A 25183-nucleotide genomic window follows, 5' to 3' on the forward strand; every position below is an offset into this window, starting at 1 on the left:
TGTTGAATATCAACCCCCATCCCAGCATTGGAGCAGAGGTCTCAGTCTGCACATGTGGTAAAATAATGTGGAGGATTGGACCACACCACTTCAGACTGCAGGTGAGAGACAAGTTCTGAATGCTCCTTCTGAAGGGGAGGGGATCTTATTAGAAATTGAAAGCCAGTGCATCAGCAAGAAATGGTTTTAATCTATCTCCTCTGCTTGCTGTGCTGATTTTCTCTTTCCAATAACTTTCCAAATGAGGGAGCATTCCTCAACGATCCCCCCCCCCATGACTTCAATCAGAAGTGGTATAGCCCATCCTGCTTACCCAGCATTCAATGATATTCTGCTGTGTCTGGAAACCAGGCCTTAGTCTTCTCTCTCCAGTATGTAAAGAGAGACACTGGTAGCAAGCAACACCAAAAATCAAATCAAAACCATGTTTTCTTTTTTACATCTTTAATAACTTCTTTTATCTATCCCATATATTATGTTCTACCCACCCTTCCTCCCGTTACTTGACTCCCACCAGTGTTATTTACTTAAAATGCTAATATTTAACTAGTAAAACAAAAAATTGTATTCTTCTTTCTAAAACTTAATCATTATCAAAAATTGTCCAATGTCCTTTTATTTTCCACTCTTTTTCTACATATCTTCTAAACTTTTTCCACTTCGTCTTAAAAACTTCCAAATCATAGTCTCTTAATATTCTTGTTAATTTGTCCATTTCACTCCATGTCATAACTTTTATAATCCAATCCCATTTCTCTGGTATTTTTTCTTGCTTCCACAACTGCTCATATAATGTCCTAGCAGCTGAAAGCAAGTACCAAATTACAGTTCTATCTTCTTTTGGAAATTTTTCCATTTGTAATCCCAACAGAAAAGTCTCTGCAATTTTCTTGAATTCATATCCCAAGATCTTAGAAATTTCTTGTTGAATCATCTGCCAATACTTTTTTGCCCTTTCACAAGTCCACCACATATGGTAGAAAGAACCTTCATGCTTTTTACATTTCCAACATCTGTCTGGCATCTTATTGTTCATCTTTGCCAATTTTTTAGGAGTCATATACCATCTATACATCATTTTAAAACAGTTCTCTTTAATACTATGACACGTCGAAAGTTTCATAGAATTCTTCCACAAGTATTCCCAAGTTTCCATCTGTATTTCTTTATTTACATTAATTGCCCATTTAATCATTTGAGATTTCACTACTTCATCCTCCGTAGACCATTTTAAAAGTAATTTATATATTTTTGAAATCAATTTTTCATTATCTCCAAGCAGAACATTTTCCATTTCTGTTTGTTCTTTTCTTATTCCTTCAGTTTTGATATCATTATTCACCAAACTCTTTATTTGTTGCATTTGGAACCAATCATATTTATTGTTCAATTCTTCAGCAGTTTTCAATTCTATTTTGCCACTTTGTATTTTTAATAGTTGATTATATGACAACCACTTTTCTTCACCTATCTCAGCCGTTATTTTTATTACTTCAGCTGGCACTATCCATAACGGTCTTCTCTCATCTCCATATTTCTTATACTTCATCCATGTATTTAGCAAATTATTTCTTATATAATGGTGAGAGAAAAAACCGTCCATCTTCTTTTTTCCATAATACAAATACGCGTGCCAGCCAAATTTATTTCCATGACCTTCCAGCGCTAAGAGTTTTTTTATTTAACAGCGTTATCCATTCTTTTATCCACACTAAACAAACTGCTTCCTGATATAATTTTAAATGCGGTAGTTGAAATCCACCTCTCTCTTTTGCATCTGTCAAAATTTTCATTTTGATCCTTGGTTTCTTTCCAGCCCACACAAATTCTGAAATTTTTCTTCGCCATTTATCAAATTGTTTGCTGTCTTTCACAATGGGAATAGTTTGAAACAAATACATTATTCATGATAGACTATTCATTTTAATTGCAGCTATTCTACCCAGCAATGACAAATTAAGTTTATTCCATTTTAACAAATTTTCATCCATTTTACGCCATAGCTTCTCATCGTTATTTTTAAACAGATCAATATTCTTCATTGTTATCTCCACACCCAAATATTTTACCTTAGAGGTAACTTCACAGTCTCTGCAAGATCTGTTGCTTGTTTGTTTGCATATTTTTACATAGAAGTTTTGATTTTTCTTTGTTAATACAAAGTCCTGCTAACTCCCCATATTCTTGTATTTTATCTAACAACAAAGGTGTAACTTGTATAGGATTTTCATTTATAAACATTATATCATCTGCAAATGCTCTGTATTTATAAGTAAATCCTTTTATTTTTATTCCTTCAATTTCTTTATCTTCTTGAATCTCCATCAGTAATATTTCAAGAGTCATTATAAACAACAGTGGAGAAAGCGGACATCCTTGTCTTGTACCTTTGCTAATTATCATATATTCTGTAAGATCTGTATTTATACATAGCCTTGCACGTTGTTCAGTGTATATTGCTTTTATCATTCTTATAAAGCTTTCTCCCAGCCCCATTTTATTCATTACTGCAAACATAAAGTCCCAGTTTAAATTGTCAAATGCTTTCTCTGCATCCGCAAAGAATAATGCTACTTCCTTTTCTGGATGTCTTTCATAATATTCTACAATATTTACAACAGTTCTAATATTGTCTCTTATTTGCCTTTTGGGAAGAAACTCCGCTTGATCTTCCTTTATAAAAATTATCAAATGTTGTTTAAGCCGTTCTGCCAAGATTCTTGTATATATTTTATAGTTATTGTTTAATAGCGAAATTGGTCTATAAGTTTTTACATTCATGACATCTCTATCTTCCTTTGGAATCAACGAAATAACCACTTCCTTCCATGTGTTTGGTATTTCCCCATTTAGTCTTATCATGTTCATCAACTTCTGCAATTTCGGTATTAACTCATCTTTAAAGGTTTTAAAATATTTAGCTGTATATCCATTTGGCCCAGGTGCCTTTCCATTTTTCATTGCGTTAATTGCTGCTTTAATTTCTATTTTTTCTATTGGATCATTCAAAACTTTTCGCATATTTTCTGTTAAGGGTTCTATTTTTATCTTTTGTAGGTACTCATCCATCCTTCCTTTCTTTATTATAACACTTTTAAACAACTTGGCATAATACTTAAAAAATTCTCTTTTTATTCCCTCTTGGTTAACCACCTCTCTTCCATCTACCACAATTTTATTAATAATTTTATTTTCTCTCTTTTTATTCCGTTTCCAAGCCAAATACTTTCCAGGTTTATTTGCTCCCTCAAAAGATTTCTGCTGCAATCTTTTCAAATTCCATTCCAATTCTTTATTTAACAAATGTCTCATTTGCGTTTGTAGTATTGTAATTTCCCTAATAATTTTCTTTTTCCCTGGCCTTTTTTTCAACTACCCTTCTTTTTTCTTTATTTCATTTTGAATATCCAATGACTTTTTTTCTTTTGCTCTCTTATCTTTATTGTTCAAAGTAATCAATATTCCTCTCGTTACTGCTTTATAGGCATCCCAGACCGTCTGAAATTCTATATCCTCTTTGTCATTCATTTGAAAGAATGCTTTAGTTTCATTTTCTAGGTATGTCACTATTTCTTTATTCTGTAGTAGATCTTCATTCAATCTCCATCTTCTCGACTTCTTAGACAATTTGTAATCCACATTATTGGGTTATGGTCAGCCTTGATATTAGGTAAAATCTCTATTTTTCTTGTTATAAGACCTAAGTCTTTAGTGCCCCACAACATGTCAATTCTTGAAAAAGTTTTGTCTTGCTGAAAAAAAGGTGTAGTCCCACACTTCAGGATTAAATTTTCTCCATATATCCTCCAAATTTTCTTGTTTGACCAATTAAAACAAAGACTTTGGCAATTTTCCTTCTTTATTATTATTTTTTCCCCCAGACCTATCCAATGAGTTCTTAATTGTTCCATTAAAGTCTCCCATTATCAGAACTTGGTCATAGGTCAGTTCATCAAGTTGTTGTATAATGTCTTTTAAAAAAGCATCCTTTGCACCATTAGGCGCATACAATCCCAATAACAACGGGGTTTTTTGCATTTAATATTATTTCTACTGCTACAAATCTTCCATCTTTATCTTTAAACACTAATTTTGGCTCCAATTCTTGTTTAATATAAAAAGTCACTTCCCTTTTCTTCTGTTCAGCCAATGAAAAAAAATTCTAACCCCAATTGTTTATTCCATAAAAATTTGTAATCCTTTTGTTTAATATGCACTTCTTGTAAACAAACTATATTACAATTTTGCTTTTTAATCCAATGAAACATTGTCCTTCTTTTTTGTGGTGAATTTAGTCCATTTACATTCCAAGACAATAATTTGTAATCCATCATGGTGCAAATCCTTTATGTTCTTCATAAAATCTATGTAGTTCCTGTGCATTTGTAATTGTGATTCTTTTCCCCTGAAGTTCAAAGCTTAAACCTTCAGGTATTATCCATCTAAACCTCATTTCATTGTCCCGTAATTTTTCTGTCAGTTTTTTATATGTTCTTCTATCATTTATCACTTGTCTTGGCAACTCTTTCATAATTCTTACTCTGCTGCCTCCCACTATCAATGTCTTTTCAAAGTTTTTGTTCATGATCTTTCCCACCATTTTTTTTGTCATATATCTTATGACAACATCTCTTGGTAAATTATTTTTCTTGGCATAGAGTGAGTTCACCCTATACATATAATGATACATATTTTTAGTCTCTTCAGGATCTTACTCTAAAAATTCTGCAATTATTTTTATTATATATTCTCTCAGGTCACCATCTTTTTTCAGGTACTCCTCTCAGATGTATCTGAGTCTCTATCAGTTTGCAGTCATGGATTGTCACTTTTTCTTGTATTTTCAACAAGGTGGAGTCATGTACTTTCATTTTCCCTTCTACCTCCTGCACTTTTTTAGATGTTTCCTCTGTCTCATTTCTGAGATCTTCCATATCTTTTTTAATCTCTTCTATAATTTCTTTTTTTGATGCAGTTATCATTTCTCTCATGCCTTTCATCATTCTGGCCTCCATTGCCTCTAATTGGTCCTGCATTTTTTCCAATGAAGTAGCCCTTGTACGGGTTTGCTTGTGTTCTGACATTTAAAAACACCAAAAATTTTGATCACACCAATTTGAAATCTGACTATCAAGTTCAAAAGATTAGAGCTTGCTTTTTACAACAAGCCTAATTTTGCCGTTCTCAGAGCTTCCCAGACAGAGATATTAATTTTTAAAGTTTTTAAATCCTTCAAAATGGCGGTCGCGGCTTTTTGCTTCTCTCTGAATAAACTTTTCTTTTAAAGGCTTCTAAAGTCCATTATAAACAATATGTCCAATAGTATTTATCTTCTTGTCATCATCTCAATTATTTCCAACAATTTTTAATGTCCTGAACACTTTAAAAATATTATTTTAATTTTGACCTCCTTTCAATGGCCGCCGATGTTTCTCAATGGTATTATAGTCCTAGAGTAGGCTTTTTGTCAGCTACTTCCTGCTTTGCTTGCCACCAAATCTCGTTTTCACTGGTAAAGAGATCTCACGATACTTGACCTACTTCCTGTGTTGATTGTATATGCTGCAGGTCTCTGACGATGGTGCTCTTTTTTCAAAACCGCAAGTAGAGCAAACAATAAATTCCTTTCCACTTTTTAGCTCTGTCCTTTAAATTTACAAAGTCCAAATTTCACCACTTCCTCCCTTCTTCTTCCAAGCTTCTAGATTTCCATTTCCCACCTTCTGAATTTATTCTGTTTAACTGTAAATAGTCCCGGAATGAAAGATAGTAATCTGTACCTTTTCTGCCAATTATCCAGATCCACACCAGTCTTCTGTAGCTTTAGATGTTTATCAGTGTCCAAGAAGGTTAGCATTCTGTCAAGCTTATGTCAAATAAATGACTCTGAGAACTTCTGCAGATGATGAAAATGCAGCTCTTCTCCGGAGACCCCTCAAAGCCTCCAGGGAGCCCCCCACCCAGGACTCCTTTTAGCCAAGGTAAATCTCCTCAAAGTTTTCTGTGCATATCTTGGACTAATCTCTAACTGAGAAAAGTAGGCAGTAGGCATTAATTTGCCTTCCACTACCCTGAAGTTCCAGCCTGCTCCCATTATGAGAAGCAGCTCAGCTCGGCATTTTCCTCCCCCGGCCCAATTGCCCCCCTGTTTTCTTAAAGACAGGCATAATAAAAAATAAAAGTACCTCACAACAGGTTAAATTTAGCCATCAGATGCTAGCCCAAGGATGGTTAAACTGTGGCTCTTTCACACAGATTGTGTGGCTCTCAAAGTCCCCACCACCCCATTGGCTGGCTTGGAGAAGGCATTTGTCAGTGGTTCTGAGAATGCATTTAAAGTTAAAGTTGCTTTCTTTTCACCCCTCCCTCCCTCTTTTCCTTCCTTCCTTCCTTCCTTCCTTCCTTCCTTCCTTCCTTCCTTCCTTCCTTCCTTCCTTCCTTCCTTCCTTCCTTCCTTCCTTCCTTCCTTCCTTCCTTCCTTCCTCTCTTGTGATTCTCAGACATCTGATGTTTATTCTGTGACCCTGACAAAGCAAGTTTGGCCACCCTTGCACTAGCCCAAAACAAAAAAAACAAACTACAGAAGCATGGCTTTCACACAGAGGGATAGGTTTAGGCCCTAAGGTTTTGCGATTCATTCTCAGGGTGTCATGTTGAAATCTCAGGAGAAGAGATTGAGTAGCTGACCACCGTAAGACATTTGTGCATGTCTCCTTATGTTAATCATGGATCATGTAAACTGGAGACTGAGGGCAATAAGCAGGCACCAACTAATGGCATTTTACACTGAACACAAAATTGCTATGTAATTTGTTATTTTAATTGCATATGAAGTATATTGGGAGGGAAGGTAGCATGGCATAGCCCGATCTTGTCAGATTTCAAAGGCCTGCATTACTTAACAAACAAAGTAATGGAAGCTGTAAAAGTTAAGAAGGACTCCTTTAAGTGGTGGAAAGCTAGTCCAAGTGAGATTAATAAAAGGGAACACAGGCTGTGGCAAATTAAATGCAAGACTGTGATCAGGCAGGCAAAAAGGGACTATGAGGAGCATATTGCAAAAAACATAAAGACCAACAATAAAAATTTCTTCAAATATATTAGAAGCAGGAAACCAGCCAGGGAGGCAGTGGGGCCCTTGAATGACCAAGTGGTAAAAGGATTACTGAAGGAGGATAGGGAAATGGCTGAGAAACTGAATGTATTTTTTTCCTCTGTCTTCACTGTGGAAGACGAGAAGTGTTTGCCTGCTCCAGAACCACTAATTTTGGAAGGGGTGTTGAAAGACCTGAGTCAGATTGAGGTGACAAGAGAGAAGGTCCTACAACTGATAGACAAATTAAAAACTAATAAGTCATCAGGTCTGGATGGCATACATCCAAGAGTTCTGAAAGAACTCAAAGTTGAACTTGTGGATCTTCTGACAAAAATATGTAATCTTTCATTGAAATCTGGAAGGTAGCAAATGTCACCCCCATCTTTAAAAAGGGTTCCAGAGGAGATCCGGGAAATTACAGGCCAGTCAGTCTGACTTCAATACTGGGAAAGTTGGTAGAAACCATTATCAAGGAAAGAATGAGTAGGTACATTGATGAACATGGGTTATTGAGGAAGACTCAGCATGGGTTCTGTAAGGGAACATCTTGTCTCACTAACCTGTTACATTTCTTTGAGGGGGTGAACAAACATGTGGATAAAGGAGACCCAATAGATGTTGTTTACCTTGACTTCCAGAAAGCTTTTCATAAAGTTCCTCATCAAAGGCTCCTTAGAAAGCTCGAGAGTCATGGAGTAAAAGGACAGGTCCTCTTGTGGATCAAAACCTGGCTAATTAACAGGAAACAGAGAGTGAGTATAAATGGGCAGTCTTCGCAGTGGAGGATGGTAAGCAGTGGGGTGCCGCAGGGCTCAGTACTGGGTCCCATGCTCTTTAACTTGTTCATAAATGATTTAGAGTTGGGAGTGGGCAGTGAAGTGGCCAAGTTTGTAGATGACACTAAATTGTTCAGGGTGGTGAGAACCAGAGAGGATTGTGAGGCACTCCAAAGGGATCTGTTGAGGCTGGGTGAGTGGGCGTCAACATGGCAGATGAGGTTCAGTGTGGTCAAGTGCAAAGTAATGCACATTGTAGCCAAGAATTCCAGCTACAAATACAAGTTGATGGGGTGTGAACTGGCAGAGACTGACCAAGAGAAAGATCTTGGGGTCGTGGTAGATAACTCACTGAAAATGTCAAGACAGTGTGCGTTTGCAATAAAAAAAGGCCAACGCCATGCTGGGAATTATTAGGAAGGGAATTGAAAACAAATCAGCCAGTATCATAATGCTCCTGTATAAATCGATGGTGCGGTCTCATTTGGAGTACTGTATGCAGTTCTGGTTGCCGCACCTCAAAAAGGATATTATGGCGCTGGAGAAAGTCCAGAAAAGGGCAACTAGAATGATTAAAGGGCTGGAACACTTTCCCTATGAAGAAAGGTTGAAACGCTTGGGACTCTTTAGCTTGGAGAAACGTCGACTGCGGGGGTGATATGATAGAGGTTTACAAGATAATGCATGGGATTGAGAAAGTAGAGAAAGAGGTACTTTTCTCCCTTTCTGACAATACAAGAACTCGTGGGCATTCGATGAAATTGCTGAGCAGACAGGTTAAAACGGATAAAAGGAAGTAGTTCTTCACCCAAAGGGTGATTAACATGTGGAATTCACTGCCACAGGAGGTGGTGACGGCTACAAGCATAGCCAGCTTCAAGAGGGGGTTAGATAAAAATATGGAGCAGAGGTCCATCAGTGGTTATTAGCCACAGTGTTTGTATATATATATATATATATGTGTATGTGTGTGTATATAATTTTTGGCCACTGTGTGACACAGAGTGTTGGACTGGATGGGCCATTGGCTTGATCCAAAATGGCTTCTCTTATGTTCTTATGTTAATCAGCTGTCGCTTGATGGCACTTTACACACACACACACACACAAACACATGGTATCTTCCTTCTACAAGGGTCATAACTACTGCACACATTCAGAGATGCCACATGAAGGTGGTTTCAAGTGGGCAGGGCTGGCCCTAGACTGCCTGGCACCCTAGGCAAGGCTAACTTCTGGTGCCCCCCTGCACTGATAATTTCACTGAGTCACATGGAGGCACCCAATTTGGTACCCTCAGAAGACCATTCCCTGGGCCTTGTTTGCCTTAACGGCAGGGTCGTCCCTGAATGTGGGTAGCCATGTTAGTTTGCAGAAACAGAACACAAATTCAAGTCTAGTTGCATCTTAAATAAATAAAACTTTCCAGGGTATAACTTTTTTGTGACTCAAAGTTTATTTGGTCATATCTGAGAAAGTAAGCTTTGACTCACAAAAGCTTATGCTCTGGAAAATTTTGTTGGACTCTAAGGTGCTATTGGACTCATCAGATATGAGTATCTGAAAAAAAGAATGTTGACTCACAAAAGCGTATACAGTGGAAAATTTTGTTGGTCTCGCCCTGCCCTGGATAGGCCAGGCAACCCCAGTCTCATCAGATCACAGAAGCTAAGCAGGGCCAACCCTGGCAAGCACTTTGATGGGAGACCTCCAAGGAAGACTAGAGCTGAGATGCAGAGGCAGGCAATAGGAAGCCACCTCTCTGAAATGTCCAAGCCCCACTAGGGATCACCAGAAGGCAGACTTCCAGGCACACAAGCCCAAACGCACACAATATTCAGACACACAAAATACCCCCACAAAAAAAAGAAATAAAATGTTGTTGATCTCTAAAGTGCAAGTGGAGAGCCCTGTGGCGCAGAGTGGTAAGCTAAAGTGCAGCAGTCCAAGCTCTGCTTATGAGCTGAATTGGATCCCAGTGGAAGCTGGGTTCAGGTAGCCGGTTCAAGGTTGACTCAGCCTTCCATCCTTCCAACGTTGGTAAAATGAGTACCCAGTTTGCTGGGGGTAAAGTGTAGATGACTGAGGAAGTCAATGGCAAACCACCCCATTAAAAAGTCTGTCATGAAAATGTTGTGATGCAATGTCACCCCAGAGTTGGAAATGACTGGTGCTTGCACAGGGGACTACCTTTACCTATTTAAGGTGCAAGTGGACTTGTACTCTGTAGATGCCAGATTCCCAGAGGTATGTGGAAATACACCCAGTGGTACTGCTATTCTGTGTAATAGCACCAGGCCCCACCCAACGAGTGGCAGGGTCTGAGATTCTGGGAACCTGGCAATCCTAGTTGGATGCTCAGCTCAGCTCTGAACCCAAGCCTGCCCATTCTCTTACCTCTGCCCCCAACTTGTAATTCATGAATGATAATAATAATTTCCACAGAATGTATTTATGGATGTATTTTTTTAAAATACATCTAGCCTTATCTTAATGCCCACCAAGGTGATATTTGTCAGGAATACTGAGATAATCATCATGAACCGTTGGAATGCTTAGCGGGGAAAGTGCTGTATAAATGATAAGTATAATTATTAAAATCATTTTGCACTTATGACAAAAGTTCAGGCTTGCTGGGTAGAGAAAATCTTGCAGGGCTAGCTTTTCAGCTTTGCATCTGTGTATGATGCGTGTAGGAAGTGGAGAACGACATACCTGTGGGGCTATTGTGAGACGTATTTATTTTCTAATTCTTTATATAGCACTGCTGGCGCTAGAAAGATGACATCAATCCTTTCCCCCAATTGGTCTTTAGTTCTACAATGGGCTGGCAGTTCTGTCCACCCCCCCTTTTTCCCAAAAGACCAAAGTAATTTTTTTTTAATCTAGGTTTTCTGCAGCAAGGGATTTTCATTTCAAAATAATGGTAACGGCAGTCTTGAGGTATATTATGAATACAGTGAATTCAGGCCTGGATATTAAGCATTCTCTATAGAAAGCTGCCCTTGATCTCCCACAAAAGGTTGTCCCACTGCCAACAAAAAACATCTCTCCACAGGCCCTCATCAGGCAGTCTTGGCGCACAGATGTTTCAGTCAAAAGACTGCCCTCCCTTGACCTTTTAAAGAAATCTCTCTACTGATTTCTACCTTTATCTCTTTCTTTCTTTCCTTCCAATTCATTTGGAATTCTCTTCTCCCTGGTGTATGCTGGTCATCTTCTCTTTCACTTTTTGGAAAACTTTTGAAACCTTTCTTCTTTTTTTTAGCTCATGAGTCAACAGTATGATGCAGTGGCTAAGCAGGCAAATGCAATTTTGGGCTGTAGTAACAGAAAGTATAAGAGCCCTGCGGTGCAGAGTGGTAAAGCTGCAGTACTGCAGTCTGAACTCTCTGCTTACGACCTGAGTTCGATCCCAGCAGAAACTGGTTTCAGGTAGCCGGCTCCAGGTTGACTCAGCCTTCCATCCTCCCAAGGTCGGTAAAATGAGTACCCAGCTTGCTGGGGGGAAAGTGTAGATGACTGGGGAAGGCAATGGCAAACCACCCCGTAAAAAAGTCTGCCGTGAAAATGTTGTGAAAGCAATGTCACCCCAGAGTTGGAAATGACTGGTGCTTGCACAGGGGACTACCTTTACCTTTTTAAACAGAAAGTTCATGTGAAGTGTTGGTATTGCTTTACTCTGCTCTGGTAAGACCTCGCCTGGAATATTGTGTTCAGTTTTGGGCATCACATTTTAAGAAGGATATAGACAAGCTTGAATGGGTCCAGAGGAGGGTGACGAAGATGGTGAGGGGCTGGAGACCAAGTCCTATGAAGAAAGGTTAAAGGAGCTGGGTACATTTAGCCTGGAGAGGAGGCGGCTGAGAAGTGATACGATCACCATCTTCAAGTACTTGAAGAGCTGTGATATAGAGGATGGTGTGGAATTATTTTCTGTTGCTCCAGAAGGTAGGACCAGAACCAACGGGTTGAAAATAAATCAGAAGAGTTTCTGACTCAACATTAGGAAGAACTTCCTGACAGAGCAGTTCCTCAGTGGAACAGGCTCCCTTGGGAGATGGTGGGCTCTCCTTCCTTGGAGGTTTTTAAACAGAGGCTAGATGGGCATCTGACAGCAGTACTGATCCTGCATTTAGGGGGAGGTATTTGTGAATTTCCTGCATTGTGCAGGGGGCTGGACTAGATGACCTTGGGGGGCATCTGCAACCAGGATTCAACATCTGGAGTATCTCTGCTGTCTTCCATTAGGGTAAAGCAAGTTCGTAGCATGTCAGAGCAGAAAAATGGAAAGCAGGCAAGCAATGCCAGGTGGAATTTTACCAAGGATGATGAGCAGAGTTCCAGGGATCAGACAGCAGGGCCTTTCTCCATAGCTAGCTGCAGTTGAATAAATCATGCATAATAAGCTAACAGATGCCAGTTGGTGTAATTTATAGAGGCTGCCGTCTTCCAAAGGAGCCATATTCTCCAGGGCAGGGCTTTTTTTGTAGCAGGAACTCCTTTGCATATTAGGCCACATACCCTGATGTAGCCAATCCTCCAAGAGCTTACAGGGCTCTTAGTACAGGGCCTCCTGTAAGCTACAGGAGGATTGACTACATCAGGGGTGTGTGGCCTAATATGCAAAGGAGTTCCTGCTACAAAAAAAGCCCTGCTCCAGCGGAACTGATCTCTGTAACTTGGAGACAAGTTCTAATATCAGGAGCTCTCCAGCCGCCACCTGGAGACTGGCAACCCAGTTTGAATGATAAAATATCTTAGTTGAGGGCCAGCATGGTGTAGGGGTTAAGAGCAGTGGACTCTAACCTGGAGAGCCAGATTTGATTCCCTACTCCTGCACATGGGCCAGTTACAGTTCTCTCTGAGCACCCCACACAAGTTGCATGTTGTGGGGAGAGGAAGTGAAGGATATTGCAAATGCTTTGAGATGCCTTAAGGTAGAGAATAAAGGAAAGGAAAGGTTCCCTGTGCAAGCAGCAGTCGTTTCCGACTCTGGGGTGAAGTTGCTTTCACAACGTTTTCATGGCAGACTTTTTTACGGGGTGGTTTGCCATTGCCTTCCCCAATCATCTACACTTTCCCCCCAGCAAGCTCATTTCCCCCCAGCAAGCTCATTTTACTGACCTTGGAAGGATGGAAGGCTGAGTCAGCCTCAAGCCGGCTACCTGAAAACCCAGCTACCACCGGGGATCGAACTCAGGTCGTGAGCAGAGCTTAGGACTTGCAGTACTGCAGCTTTAACACTCTGCGCCACGGGGCTCTTAAGGTAGAGAAAAGCAGTGTATAAAAACCAACTCCTTATCCTCTAAACCACCCCTTTGTTAAAAACCTGGGTAAAAATGAATGTTTTTGTCTGGTGCCTAAATGGAAGTTAGGTAGGTGCCAGGTGAGGGTATTCCAAAGGCAGGGTGCCACCACGGAAAAAGCCCCACCAAAGAGCCCTGATGATAGAACAGGAGCAAACACATGCTTAAATAGTTGCAAACTGCATGCTACAACAGCCTCTGAGGGGGGAGGGACAAGGAGTGGTTTTAGATTATGCAAAGAACATAAATAAAGAGAGCAGAAAAGTCCTTAGTAATCCCAATGGCAGTAGCATTCAGTACCCAGGGCATACTTTCCATGTATCTAAGGGTGAAAGCAGTTAAAACATTTAGAGAGCAACTATCTGGAAGTGTCCTCACTTACCTTTCCGCTGTAGGTGTCAAACTCTGGAGAGGAGAAAAAAGCTCTGCAGACTTGTGGAAGAAATTGGCTGTTCTCAGCACAGATTCATTAGTGGGGCTGGCAGCACCCCACCCCCAGGGATGAGGGATCCCCAGTACCTGACTTCCATTTCCTACTGCCACTTGAACCAGTCATGGGATATATTTTTATTAATGGCCATCTGGCCAACAACATGACGTCACTTCCAGGGGGAAAAACAGAGGAGGCATAAGTCCTTTCTAGGAATCAGTGGGATTTGGCAATTTCTAGAGAGGTGTGATGGATGTCAATCTTGGATTTCCTTGGAAGTGATTTTATGATGTCACTGACAGCCATCCCCACCACCCCAGGTATGATGTCACTGACAGCCATCCCCACCCCAGGCAACCCTATTGATCAGTGACACACACACACACACAATCCTGTGAACGCTTTTACATTGCTTTATTGTTACAAGCTGCTTTATTGTTATTCTTTTATTGTTAACAATCATGGTGAACATTTTTTATTTAAAATTTATCTCCCTTTAATACCGTCTACAGGGTAGCTAACATAGGTATGTAAAGTTCAATTCAGATGAAAAAAAAATTAAACCATTAAAACAATGAGATCCAAGCTTGGGAATAGGAGCTGAGCTTACAGCTGGTCCAGTGTTTCATGACCCTTAATGTATGCATCTCAATCCACTGAATTCTGAATATAGGGCTCACCCTGAGGCTGAGAGAAACGCTGTGAGTTCTCTTTTCTTTGTTACGTCTCCCTGTCTCTCTTCTTCGTCCTAAGATGCTCAACTTCTTTTTCTTGCTTGCCGCTCTGATCACGTAATCCCCCTTGCTACTTTAAGACCCTCTTTGTTGGCTTCCTGTGCAAGATATTACATTAAAGCTTCTTAGCACCCTTTCTGAGGGGAAAAAAAATCTTCCATTTTCCTCTTGGCCCTCCACTAAGCTTTGCATTTGTTCCAGGCCAAGAATTCCATCTTCTTAATCAATCCATTTGTCCAGCTCGCCGATTCTTTTGTGGAGGGGGGAGCTGTACCCCCCTGAGAGTTGCTTTTACTTTCCCCTGATCTCTTTCTTTGGGGGTAAGATTTTTTTTAATTTGCCCATATTTAAGTCCCTTTTAGAGGCCTAATTTTGTTGCCCTGCTTAGGGTGTAACTAATTTAGAAACCTCATGCTGTTTCTGTAGCTGCTCAGCCATTAGGGTTACCAGGTCTGTGTTGGAAAACACTTGGAGAATTTGGGGGTGGATCCAGGAGAGGGTGGGGTTTGGGGAAGGGAGGGTCCTCAGCATGATACAATGCCATAGAGTCCACGCTTCAAAGCAGCTATTTTCTCCAAGGGAGCTGATTTCTGCCTGTTGGAGGTCAGTTATAAAAGCAGGAGATCTCCAGGCCCCACCTGGAGGCTGGCAAACTGGCCATCTTTAAGTTGCAAGAGACTGTCATTGCTTTATTATACTGTTTCTGTTTGCTGTCAAATCCAACACTGGGTTTGCCAGCCAGTTCACTGGTATGGACTCAGTACTTAAAGGCCTCATGGATAGGCCTTCTGTTTGCCCTCCTGGAAGGATTTATCAATCCCCAGCTCAAACTTTCCACTCCTGAGGGAATGAGGAAGGGGAGAGAAAATGGTATCCACAGAGGGACATTCTAGGAGTTTTTCCTAGTCTTGATGGTAAATATCCTTGAGAGTAGGGTAGGCAGACTGAAGCATCACCTGGAAGTGACATCAGATCCTCCACAAACTCTACCCTCCTCAGGAACTGCCCCCAAAATCTCTTGGCATTTACTGAGGAAGTTATTAGGAAACTTATTCATGGGGGGTCCTCATTTATGAGATCTGAATGGTTTTACAGATACAGACTTCATATTCATGGTTTGTTGTGAACTTCCCAGCTGTCAAATTCCTTTGTGGCTCAGGTGATAAATCTGAGTTAAATAAAAATTTCTACCTCCCCTCTCTTTCACCCTATCCCATTTTATTTGCACTGGTGATGGGGGCTGTCAGAGGCAACTAAAAACAGGATGTGTTGGTGTGCCTTTAGGACAGATATGTGCCTTGAACAAGGAAGCTACCATAATGGAGTTTATTGGACTTCTTGCAGCACTGAAGCCTCTGCCTTTATACAGTCAAGTGCTGGGCTTTTTTGGAGCAGGAATGCACAGGAACACAGTTCTGGCTGGCTTGGTGCCAGGGGGTTTGGCTTAATATGCAAATGAGGTCCTGCTGAGCTTTTTCTAAATAAAGCCCTATGTAAAACAATGATGGCAGGGGTGTGGCCTAATATGAAAATTAGTTCCTGCTGGGCTTTTTCTACAAAGAAAACCCTGGTCAAGTGACTTCATTCTCCAAATGCACCAAGATGCTCTGATGCAGCTAGGGTTGCCAAGTCCAATTCAAGAAATATCTGGGGACTTTGGAGGTGGAGCCAGGTGACTTTGGGGGTGGAGCCAGGAGACATTAGGGGTGGAGCCAAGATCAAGGCTGTGACAAGCAGAATTGAACTCCAAAGGGAGTTCTGGCTACCACATTGATAGGGACTCCGCACCTTTTCAATGCCTTCCTTCCATAGGATATAATGAAGGATAGGGGCACCTTCTTTTGGGGCTCATAGAATTGGACCCCCTGATCCAATCTTTATGAAACTTGGGGGGTATTTTGGGGAGAGGCACTAGATGCTGCACTGAAAATTTGGTGCCTCTACCCCAAAAAACAGCCCCCCCCCCAGAGCCCCAGATACTCGCAGATCAATTCTCCATTATTTTCTATGGGAATAAATCTCCATAGGGAATAATAGAGTTCCCAGCAGACATTTCCCTCCCCTCTCCCCGCTTTCTGATGACCCTGAAGCAGAGGGAGGGCCTCCAAACCGGGGGATCCCCTGCCCCCACCTGGGGATTGGCAACCCTAGATGCAGCTCATGTTGCAGTGGAGAGGGAATCCCAGCAGCATCACCACTAACTGACAATAGGAGGCAGCCTGAACTGGGTTATTGTGCAGTTTTAATGAAGGATGTCTGTTTGCTGGCTGAGAAAACTCATGTATAGATCTTTTTTTGCAGGGAAGATTTTAATCCAGACAAAAACTCTGCCTTTATGTCTCCAAGGTCTAGGAAATATGCTGAAGATTAGCAAGTGCATTGTGGCAGCGGCCGGGGGGGGGGGGGGGGTGGCCCACTGTGTGGCAAACCACTGAATGCTCACAATCTCCCTCATGGAACTCCCTCCAGGGAACTATTTCAAGCAGTTTCATAGGAACAGAGCAATGGACAGACCTAAACACCCAACCAGTCATGTGCCTGGAACATAGGAGTCGGTACTGTAACTTAATGGTGCCTGCATGGCTGTTTGTGTGGAGAAAGGGGAACTTATTTCCTCCATGCCATTTTTCTGTTTGTCTTTCTGTTGGGTGATCAGTTGGATCCAGCACTTGGGCCTTGCAAGGTCCACATAAGGATCCCTGATCTTCCTGGTTTTTCTCTTCCCTCGGCAGCCATTTTGAACTTTCCTGGGATTCCTGGCATAACAGCTGTGGAGGTTGGATGGCTGCAGTGGGGGAAATGACTCCTGTCTGCCTCTTCCATCAGCAGAGCTCCATTTGCACAAGAGACAGGAGGGAATTATTTCGCCCTTTCCCCTCTTCCCACAGCAGTCTTCTAACCCAATTGGCTGTTCGCTTTCCATGGATCCTGTAACTTCAGGAATTAGGGTTGCCAGCTCTGGCGTGGGAAATACCTGGAGATTTGGGAGGTGAAGCCTGAGGAGGGCAGGGTTTGAGGAGAGGAGGGATTTCAGTGGAGTATAATGCCATACAGTCCACCTCCCAAAGTGGCCATTTCATCCTGGTGAAGTGAACTCTATCATCTGGAGATCAGTTGTAATCCCAGGAGATCTCCAGCAACAACCTGTAAGTTGGCAACCTTACTAGAAATCAACATTCGCAGGGTTGGAAATAGTCGTTGGGAGGAGGGGAGAACCACAAAGACCTGCAGTCATCAGTACTTAATGTACCAGATCACAGCATCCGACTCAATAGTTTGCATCCACTAGTGTATCAGTCTTCATCCTAGACCAAGATCTCTGGGACTGCATGCAACAGGCAGTGATATCATTTGAGTCATGTGACAAGAAGAGTATGACCTTACTGATGGGGAGGGTGGGGTTCCATGCTGCCAGCACACTCAGAGTAGTGGAGGACCAATAGGTGGGAGCAGACCTCAGATTCAGTGAGAGCTCACAGGAGCGCAGCTCCTGCACCTTTCTGAGAGTTCCTCCTCCTCCTTCTGAGAGTTCCACCTCCTTGTCCACTGAATAGTTTGTGCAGCTGCATAACAATCCCTGGATGAGCTCCACCACAAGATGACGACTGGGTGAGAGTGTCCAGGCCAAAGAAAGAGAAAAGGCAAGAAAAAGATCTTTTCTCAGAAGCTATGTTTAAAAAGGAATTCTCTCAGCCACTGACTGTCATGACCTTGCTGTTCTGCTACTTCTCTCATCAAGGGGGGCAAGGGGAGGCAGAAAAGTTGGGGGGCCTTGCTCTCTATGCATGTGCACGAAGAAAAGGACCTTTCACAAAGCAGCAAAAAAGGGGGGATTCTATAGGGATTTATAATCCATCAGGTAATCCATGGGTTGAAGACCATGGAATTAGGATAAGGAAACACATAGCAATCTGAAACTGTGGCATCTAGGTCTTCTAAATACTAGACATTGAAGGGTTAAATCCCTCCTTCCTTCCCTGCACAGTCCCAAAGCAACATAAGGCTTCATGAACCTGCAATTTACATTTTATGCACAGACTAAGATGTCTGACCCTTTTCTTGTCTGTTTCAGAAGGTTCCCAACTGTGGCCACTGGGCTACAGTTGGGAATTTGTTTATGCCCCAATTTTTATTCCCAATGAGGGCCCAAAACTGCTTACCTTGTCATTCTACCCGCTTCCATTTTCTCACAACAACAACCCTGTGAGGTAAGTTAAGATGAGAGACAGTAACTGACTCAAGGTCACCCAGCAAGCTTCCATAGTAAAGTGGAGATTCAAACCTAGGACTCCCAGATCCTAGTCTTAACACTACACTGTGCTTGACCAGCTGACCTCTGAGTTGCAAGATGTGGAACTTCTGCAGGAGGCAGGAGCTAGGAATTATTGGGAGGTAGGGATTATCATGTAAAAATGTAATTAAAGCTTTGATCCAGTTTCTTTTTGATATGATGTTGGTATTAACAGGTAAAAATCTTGCCCTGCAAATACCACCAACTGCCTCATGCTGTTAGTAATCCTATCCACAAAGTTTCCTTTCTCTTTTCATTGCCCTCCTCATAGATACTAGCTGCACATTACCCAAAGATCGTCATGGCGTGCCTGCATGAGACCCGTACACCTTCCCCATCTTTTGGCAGCTTCAACACTATCCTTACGGAGAGCTCCCTCCGCAAGTTGGACCCGGATGCCTCTGACTGCACCCCTGAAAAGGACCTGACCCCGACACAATGTGTATTGCGGGACGTGTTGCCCATCGATGGCGGCGGAGGGGGCGGCGGAGGACACAGCCCCACGCCCAGCGAGGAGACGCATGACCAGTTTGCCAACAGTGTGCTGCAGCTACAAGAGAACGAAGCTGGTGGAGGGGGAGCTGGTGCCGGAGCTGGCGCTGGGAATCCTGAGGTGCGGGCTACCCGTTACCATGCCGACCAAGTACGGATCCACTGCCAAACAGGGAGTGGCTTTCTGGAAGGGCTATTTGGTTGCCTCAAACCTGTTTGGACCATGATCGGCAAAGCATATTCTACCGAACACAAGCAACAACAAGAAGGTGAGATCTCTCTATCTATTCATCAATCCATTTGTAGCTCGCCAAAGAGTTCAAAGCGGCATACAGGGTTCTCCCCTCCCATTTTGTCCACAAAATAACCCTGCAAGATTGGTTAACCTGAGAGAAATAGTGGTGCTAGGTAACCAAGTGAGGTTCATAGCTGAGTGGGGATTTGAATCTGGGTCTCCCAGTTTCTAACCACTACACCACAACTGGATCCATATAATTAAAACAGAGCTGGTGTCCCGCCAGTTGGTAGTGGTAATCATTGGGCATTAAAGGGATCTGGTAGTTGTAAGAACAAGCTATGGTCTCAGAAAGTGACCAAATGACAGGTTCTCACAGCAGCTCTTGGGTTAAATTGAAAATTGGCTGGGGGAAAAGGTACTTGACAGAGGTCTTGTGCCATTATTTACTTGCTCTGTGATCTTGCTAGCTCACTGCTACCTCCAAGGACATAATAACAAAGAAGGAACTCACCTTGCGTTAACAATGCAGGATCTAAATCTCCACAAAAAAAAAGGTCCTGATTCTCAGGACGCAGCTGAAGCCAGGAGTACCATTAGGTATCTCTTCAGGTATATCTCTGTGTAACAGCAGAGCCTCGTGGCACAGAGTGGTAAGCTGCAGTACTGTAGTCCAAGGTCTGCTCATGACCTGAGTACCCAGTGTGCTGGAGGGTAAAGTGTAGATGACTGGGGAAGGCAATGGCAAACCACCCTGTAAAAAGTCTGCCAAGAAAATGTCCTGATGTGACATCACCCCATGGGTCAGTAATGACCTGGTGCTTGCACAGGGGACTACCTTTACCTTTTTACCTTTAACAACAGAGCTGTCTTCTACCAAGGTCTTTTGGCCATTCCAACTGCTGGCAGGTTAAGATAGCTGCGCATTCTCAAGCACTCTCTGTGGTGCCCCCACATGGTGTAATGGTCTCCCTGTGCATGTTAGGAACCACCCCCCCCTATTGAGTTTCCAGAACTTAGGAAAATTAGAATGGTTTCACAAGACTTTTTATCAGAAGAATGCATCCTTTTGAGACGCTAGCAATTTAACTTTTAATATTTCTGTCATTTTTCAACATAATTTAATTTAAGGGTTTTAACGCTTTTTTAAAAAAAGGTGTTTTAAAATTATATTATTAGAGACAGCTTTGGATCTGTTGATGAGAAAGCCAGAGTAGAAATGATATTACCAGGGCTTTTTTTTTGTAGCAGGAACTCCTTTGCATATTAGGCTACACCCCCCTGATATAGCCAATCCTCCCTGTAATAAGAGCCCTGTAAGCTCTTGGAGGATTGGCTACATAAGGGGTGTGTGGCCTGATATGCAAAGAAGTCCCTGCTACAAAAATAGCACTGGATATAACTAAATGTGTCATCTGGTGTACAAGATGCATCCTTAAGGAACAGGGATCTGGACCACTGTGGAATCCTCTGCAATTCTGTTGTTGTTGTTAGGGTTTTAATAATTGTACCTATTTTTGCTTGTTATTTCATATTTTAAGCTCTCTTTAGTTGCCTTCAAAAGTTTTTCAGTGGGAAAGTGACCCATGAAATTCCACGTTCAAGGCAAGAGAGGCACAGAGGTGGTTTGCCATTGCCTTCCTCTGCATGGCCAACCCGTCTTCCTGGGTGGTCTCTCATCCAAGTACTGAACAGGGCTGACCCTCGTTAGCTTCTAAGCTCTAACCAACTGACGCTAGTTGGAAATACGAATACACACATACATATATACACATATTATGCAAGCTTCAGGGTTCTGCAGAACTCTTTATCAGGTTGGATTTTCAAAACATTGAAGTAAGCACAGCATCCTGCACTCAGAATGCAGACAAAGAGGCCTTAACACCATGACTTGAAAAAATGTGTTCTTTCCTTTCCCCTTCTTCTTCTTGACATCCATCCCTAGGAAGAGTTCTAGAGAACTCAAAAACTTAAGCAGAGGGTAACCACAGCCTGGATTGTATGTGTCTGTGTATTAATTTTGATATGCAAAATCGTGAAGGGAGAAGAATTAGACCTCCCTCCCCTCCCTGCACAGCTGCTGTTTCCATTTTTTAAAAAAGAACTCTGGGAAGGAAGATCTTATGGCTGTCCCAGCATCTCATGGGGACAAGCCCTTAGTGTCTCAGCGGGTGCCAGCCAAAGGAGATCATACCTGTCTTTCAAGATTTGCTCAGGTTGCCAGTTTTCTCGAAGCCTTATTCACGATGCTGGTTTTGACCTTTAAATCCGTTGTCAGTTTTAACTAGCTATTTATTTAATGTAAGCTGCTCCACTTAACCTGTGATCTCGCACCTTGTGTTGAAGGAGGGAATGCTCCAACAGCATCGCTTCCCCCACCAGCCATTACAGTATCAGTTTATTCTGTGCAAATTGCCCAGATCAAAAATATCCATCCCTCTTGTAAGAAATCCTGTGGGGAAATGTTTCCAGATCGTTCCATAGCTCCACTGGTTGTAGCTCACTGCTCGGTGCCCCGGGGGGGGGGGGGGGGTCGGGGTCATTTCATAGAAAAAGAGGGGCCAGAGCTCATTAGCACAATTAGTTTGCATAAATCATTTGCAAATGTCACATACCCCTGACATCACCAGAAGGTGTATTAAATTATATCAGCTCAGCATCTATCTTAAAATGCTTCTTGAATTATCATTGTCATAATAAAACCTTACTCCCATCATACTTTTAAAATTACTTTCTCCTATGTGGCCACAGTGGCATGATGAAGATTTCTATCTGTCTACTTTATATGTTTTGGTTATTTTTCCATTTTTTGTGGGGAAAAGTATTAGAAGGTTTGTCAAATCTTATAGTTCAGCAAAATTCTCACAGGGGGGTTGAACAATGAAGCCCAGAAGCAATTATTGGGGGGAGGGTAAGAAAGAAAGAACACAATAAAATTTAGAGGTTCTAGAGCTCCGCTCCTGTGAGCTGCTGCCCAAAATGAGGCCTGTCTTTGCCTCTTCTTGGGCCTTTCCTTTCAGGTCTACCTATCTGGGCAAGCTTTGTCTCTTCTTGTTCGCTGCTAAGCATGCAAACAGGAATGGGACAGGGATGGGAATTGGATAAATGGCTGCTAATGTCACAAAACACTAACATTTTACTTATTTACAGAATTTGTATGGCGCCTTTATGCCTAATCAGGACTATTAAGAAGGCTAACTGTTAAAGCAAAATGTTATAAAAACATATCATTCAAATGATTCATAACAATAATTAAAACCAAAAGTAAAATACACATTAAAAGCACATATAAAACAGTAATTAAAACACAAAGCAGGAAGGAGGGGTCATTCGGAGAATGTCAGACAAACCAAAAAAAGTCTTTGCTTACTGGCAGAATAGAGTGCCTGAACAGGACAGACCAATATTTCTAGTTCCATAATTTTGGTGCCACAACCAAAAAGGCTATCTCTTGTGGCTACCTGTCTAAGCTCAGAACGCTGGGGACACATGAACCGTGGCTTCTGAGGATGACAATGGTGATCAGGTGGTTTCGTATGGGAATAGGTGGTCCTTAAGGTGTGTTGATCCCAACCATATAGTGCTTTAAAGGTCAAAATCAGCACCTTGAATGGAGACTGGAAACAAATTGGGAGCCAACGCAAAGAGGCCAAGACTGAAGTGATATGGTCTCTACAGTCTTCCTCAGTCAGCATTCTGTCTGCAGCATTCTGTAACCACTTGTTAGCTCCATGCATGCTTCAAGGGCAGCCTCATGAAGAACACATTGCAGTAGTCTAATCTAGATATCCCCAAAGCAGAAGAAATTAGTGCTGCTCCCCTTAGGGAGTTATTATGTATGTATTTGGAAAATTTCTACACTGTCTCTCCAAGGAATCAGCTGCTTACAGAATATAAAAACATAAACATCATAAAAGTTATTAAAACCCAGCATTCAAAAATAGCAAGAGTATAAGAAAAAACATAAAACATGGAGCAGCTTAAAATAGATTGCAGGTGGAGGAATCTTTCCCCAGACAGAGCTGGTTACCTGTCAAGTGCTGATATTTCTCAATAAGCAGTCTTTTGTTTTAAATCAAAGCTGTTTTGTTAGAAACTCAGAAGCTGTACCAAGAACACAAGCCTTTGGAGTAATGGCGTAAAGCGCCCTGGTCACTGTCGTCTCCCATCCGTGTGCGTGTGTGTGTGGGGGGTAGTGCCAAGATCGCCTCCCTCCGAGCGGGTGCTTCATCCATTAGGTTGGTGGACCTCCTGGGGCCCCAATCCATTGGGGTGATAAATAGTCGCTGTATGTGCTGCAGAGACCCTCGCCCTGCCGGCCTCCTGGCGTCGAGGACGTGCCACGGAGGTTGTCTCGGGGCTGTGTCGGGTCCTTGATCTTCGCTAATTGGTCGTTCTGGGGCTTCGGGGGTTTCTCCGTTATCTGGAGCTCTCTCCACCATTTAGGTAGACAGTTTCCAATTTGGTTACGTCCCCAAATAAGATTACTCCCAAAATGTCAAGCGTCGATATTTCTCAATAAGCAGTCTTTTGTTTTAAATCAAAGCTGATTTATTGTTAGAAACTCAGAAGCTGTACCAAGGACACAAGCCTTGGGAGTAATGGCGTATACAGGTACACAGTTGCTATATAGGATGTCTTCAAAGGTTACATTACAGATGCATACTTGAGTCACAGGTTCAAAGGTAACTACACACTAACTCTTTCATTACTAAGGAATTTAGGCTATTAAAAACATCTCCCATTCTCACACTTCTCTAGCAGAAGATGAGTTGTCTGTGTGAACCTGTGGGAGAGGCGACTTGAAAGTGGTACCAGTCAGGCTGTAGCATAAACATCCTTGGGCCAGATGGATTTATTAGTTGCCCAATGGTTGTAAATAAGGGGGGAGCAGTAGAGAGCTAGTGACCTGCTCTTTGTCTAAGAGATAATAATGTTACAGAAATAAGCACGCTTGACATTACCTTTGCCCTAGTTTTCTGACTATGGGAAAATTTCATAGAGGCAATTGATCATGTTAGCAGCAGATCTTTCCCCTCCCTCCCTAAACAGCCTGCTGTTTGTTTCAGAGCTCCTCTTTGAGGAATAGGAGAACCGCACGAGCAAAATGCACCGCAGCTTTTATAAGATAGCACCCCTTAGGAATATGCAAAGTCCTCTTAGGTCAACAGAACATAACTGTATTCAGGATCAACAGTATTAAACAAAGAAAGGAGAATTAGACCTTCCAGAGTACTTCATAGCATCTTACCTAGACCCAGCCTTGATAGAGCCATAATAAAACCCAGCCTAGAGTTGCTCCAGATTCTGGTTTCCTGAAACTGTAATAAAGCATGGGAGTAGATTTTGGTATATTGCAGGAATGTTTTGCTCAGGGCACCACAGCAACAAGGAAGAAATCAGGTACAATTGCTTCCTTCTCTAATCTCCACAGATAGACACTTAAAGGAGGTACTAATGTAAGACTTCCAGAATGTTTGTCTTATCTGTTGTGTCTCTTGAAGGCAAGGAGGCTTGGACTGAAGTGAATCTGAGGCTACCAGGTGTATGCAAGCATCCTCCTGGAACTGTAATAGTAAACTTCACTGAAGAGAAAGGCCATTTCTCTGAGTCATATTAAGGACACTGATTTGTACAACCTTGACTGCAATTGCACATGCTAAATAATCCCGTTTCAATCCAGTTTCAGTGCACTTTCAAGCTGGATTTTGCCAGTTTACACAGTAAAATTCAGTTGGAAAGTGCTTTGAAAGTGGATTGAAATGGCATTATTTAGCATGTGTGATCACAGTCCTTGCAAAGTACTGGTAGTAGTAGCAT

The 25183-nt window shown here is 42.0% G+C and overlaps 1 protein-coding gene across 2 annotated transcripts in view; it reads left to right on the plus strand.

Moving 5' to 3' along the window:
• Window positions 1–25183, plus strand: part of MAP3K12 (mitogen-activated protein kinase kinase kinase 12) — a 178256-nt gene that overhangs the window by 103341 nt on the left and 49732 nt on the right. For both annotated transcript variants that reach the window (XM_060252246.1, XM_060252244.1), the window contains one exon: window positions 18908–19397. In XM_060252246.1, coding sequence (XP_060108229.1) covers window positions 18938–19397 — 460 coding nt within the window. In that variant the 5' untranslated portion in view covers window positions 18908–18937. The remainder of the gene's footprint in view (window positions 1–18907; window positions 19398–25183) is intronic.

Source organism: Heteronotia binoei, chromosome 13 (genome assembly GCF_032191835.1).
Source record: "Heteronotia binoei isolate CCM8104 ecotype False Entrance Well chromosome 13, APGP_CSIRO_Hbin_v1, whole genome shotgun sequence".
NCBI lineage: Eukaryota > Metazoa > Chordata > Lepidosauria > Squamata > Gekkonidae > Heteronotia > Heteronotia binoei.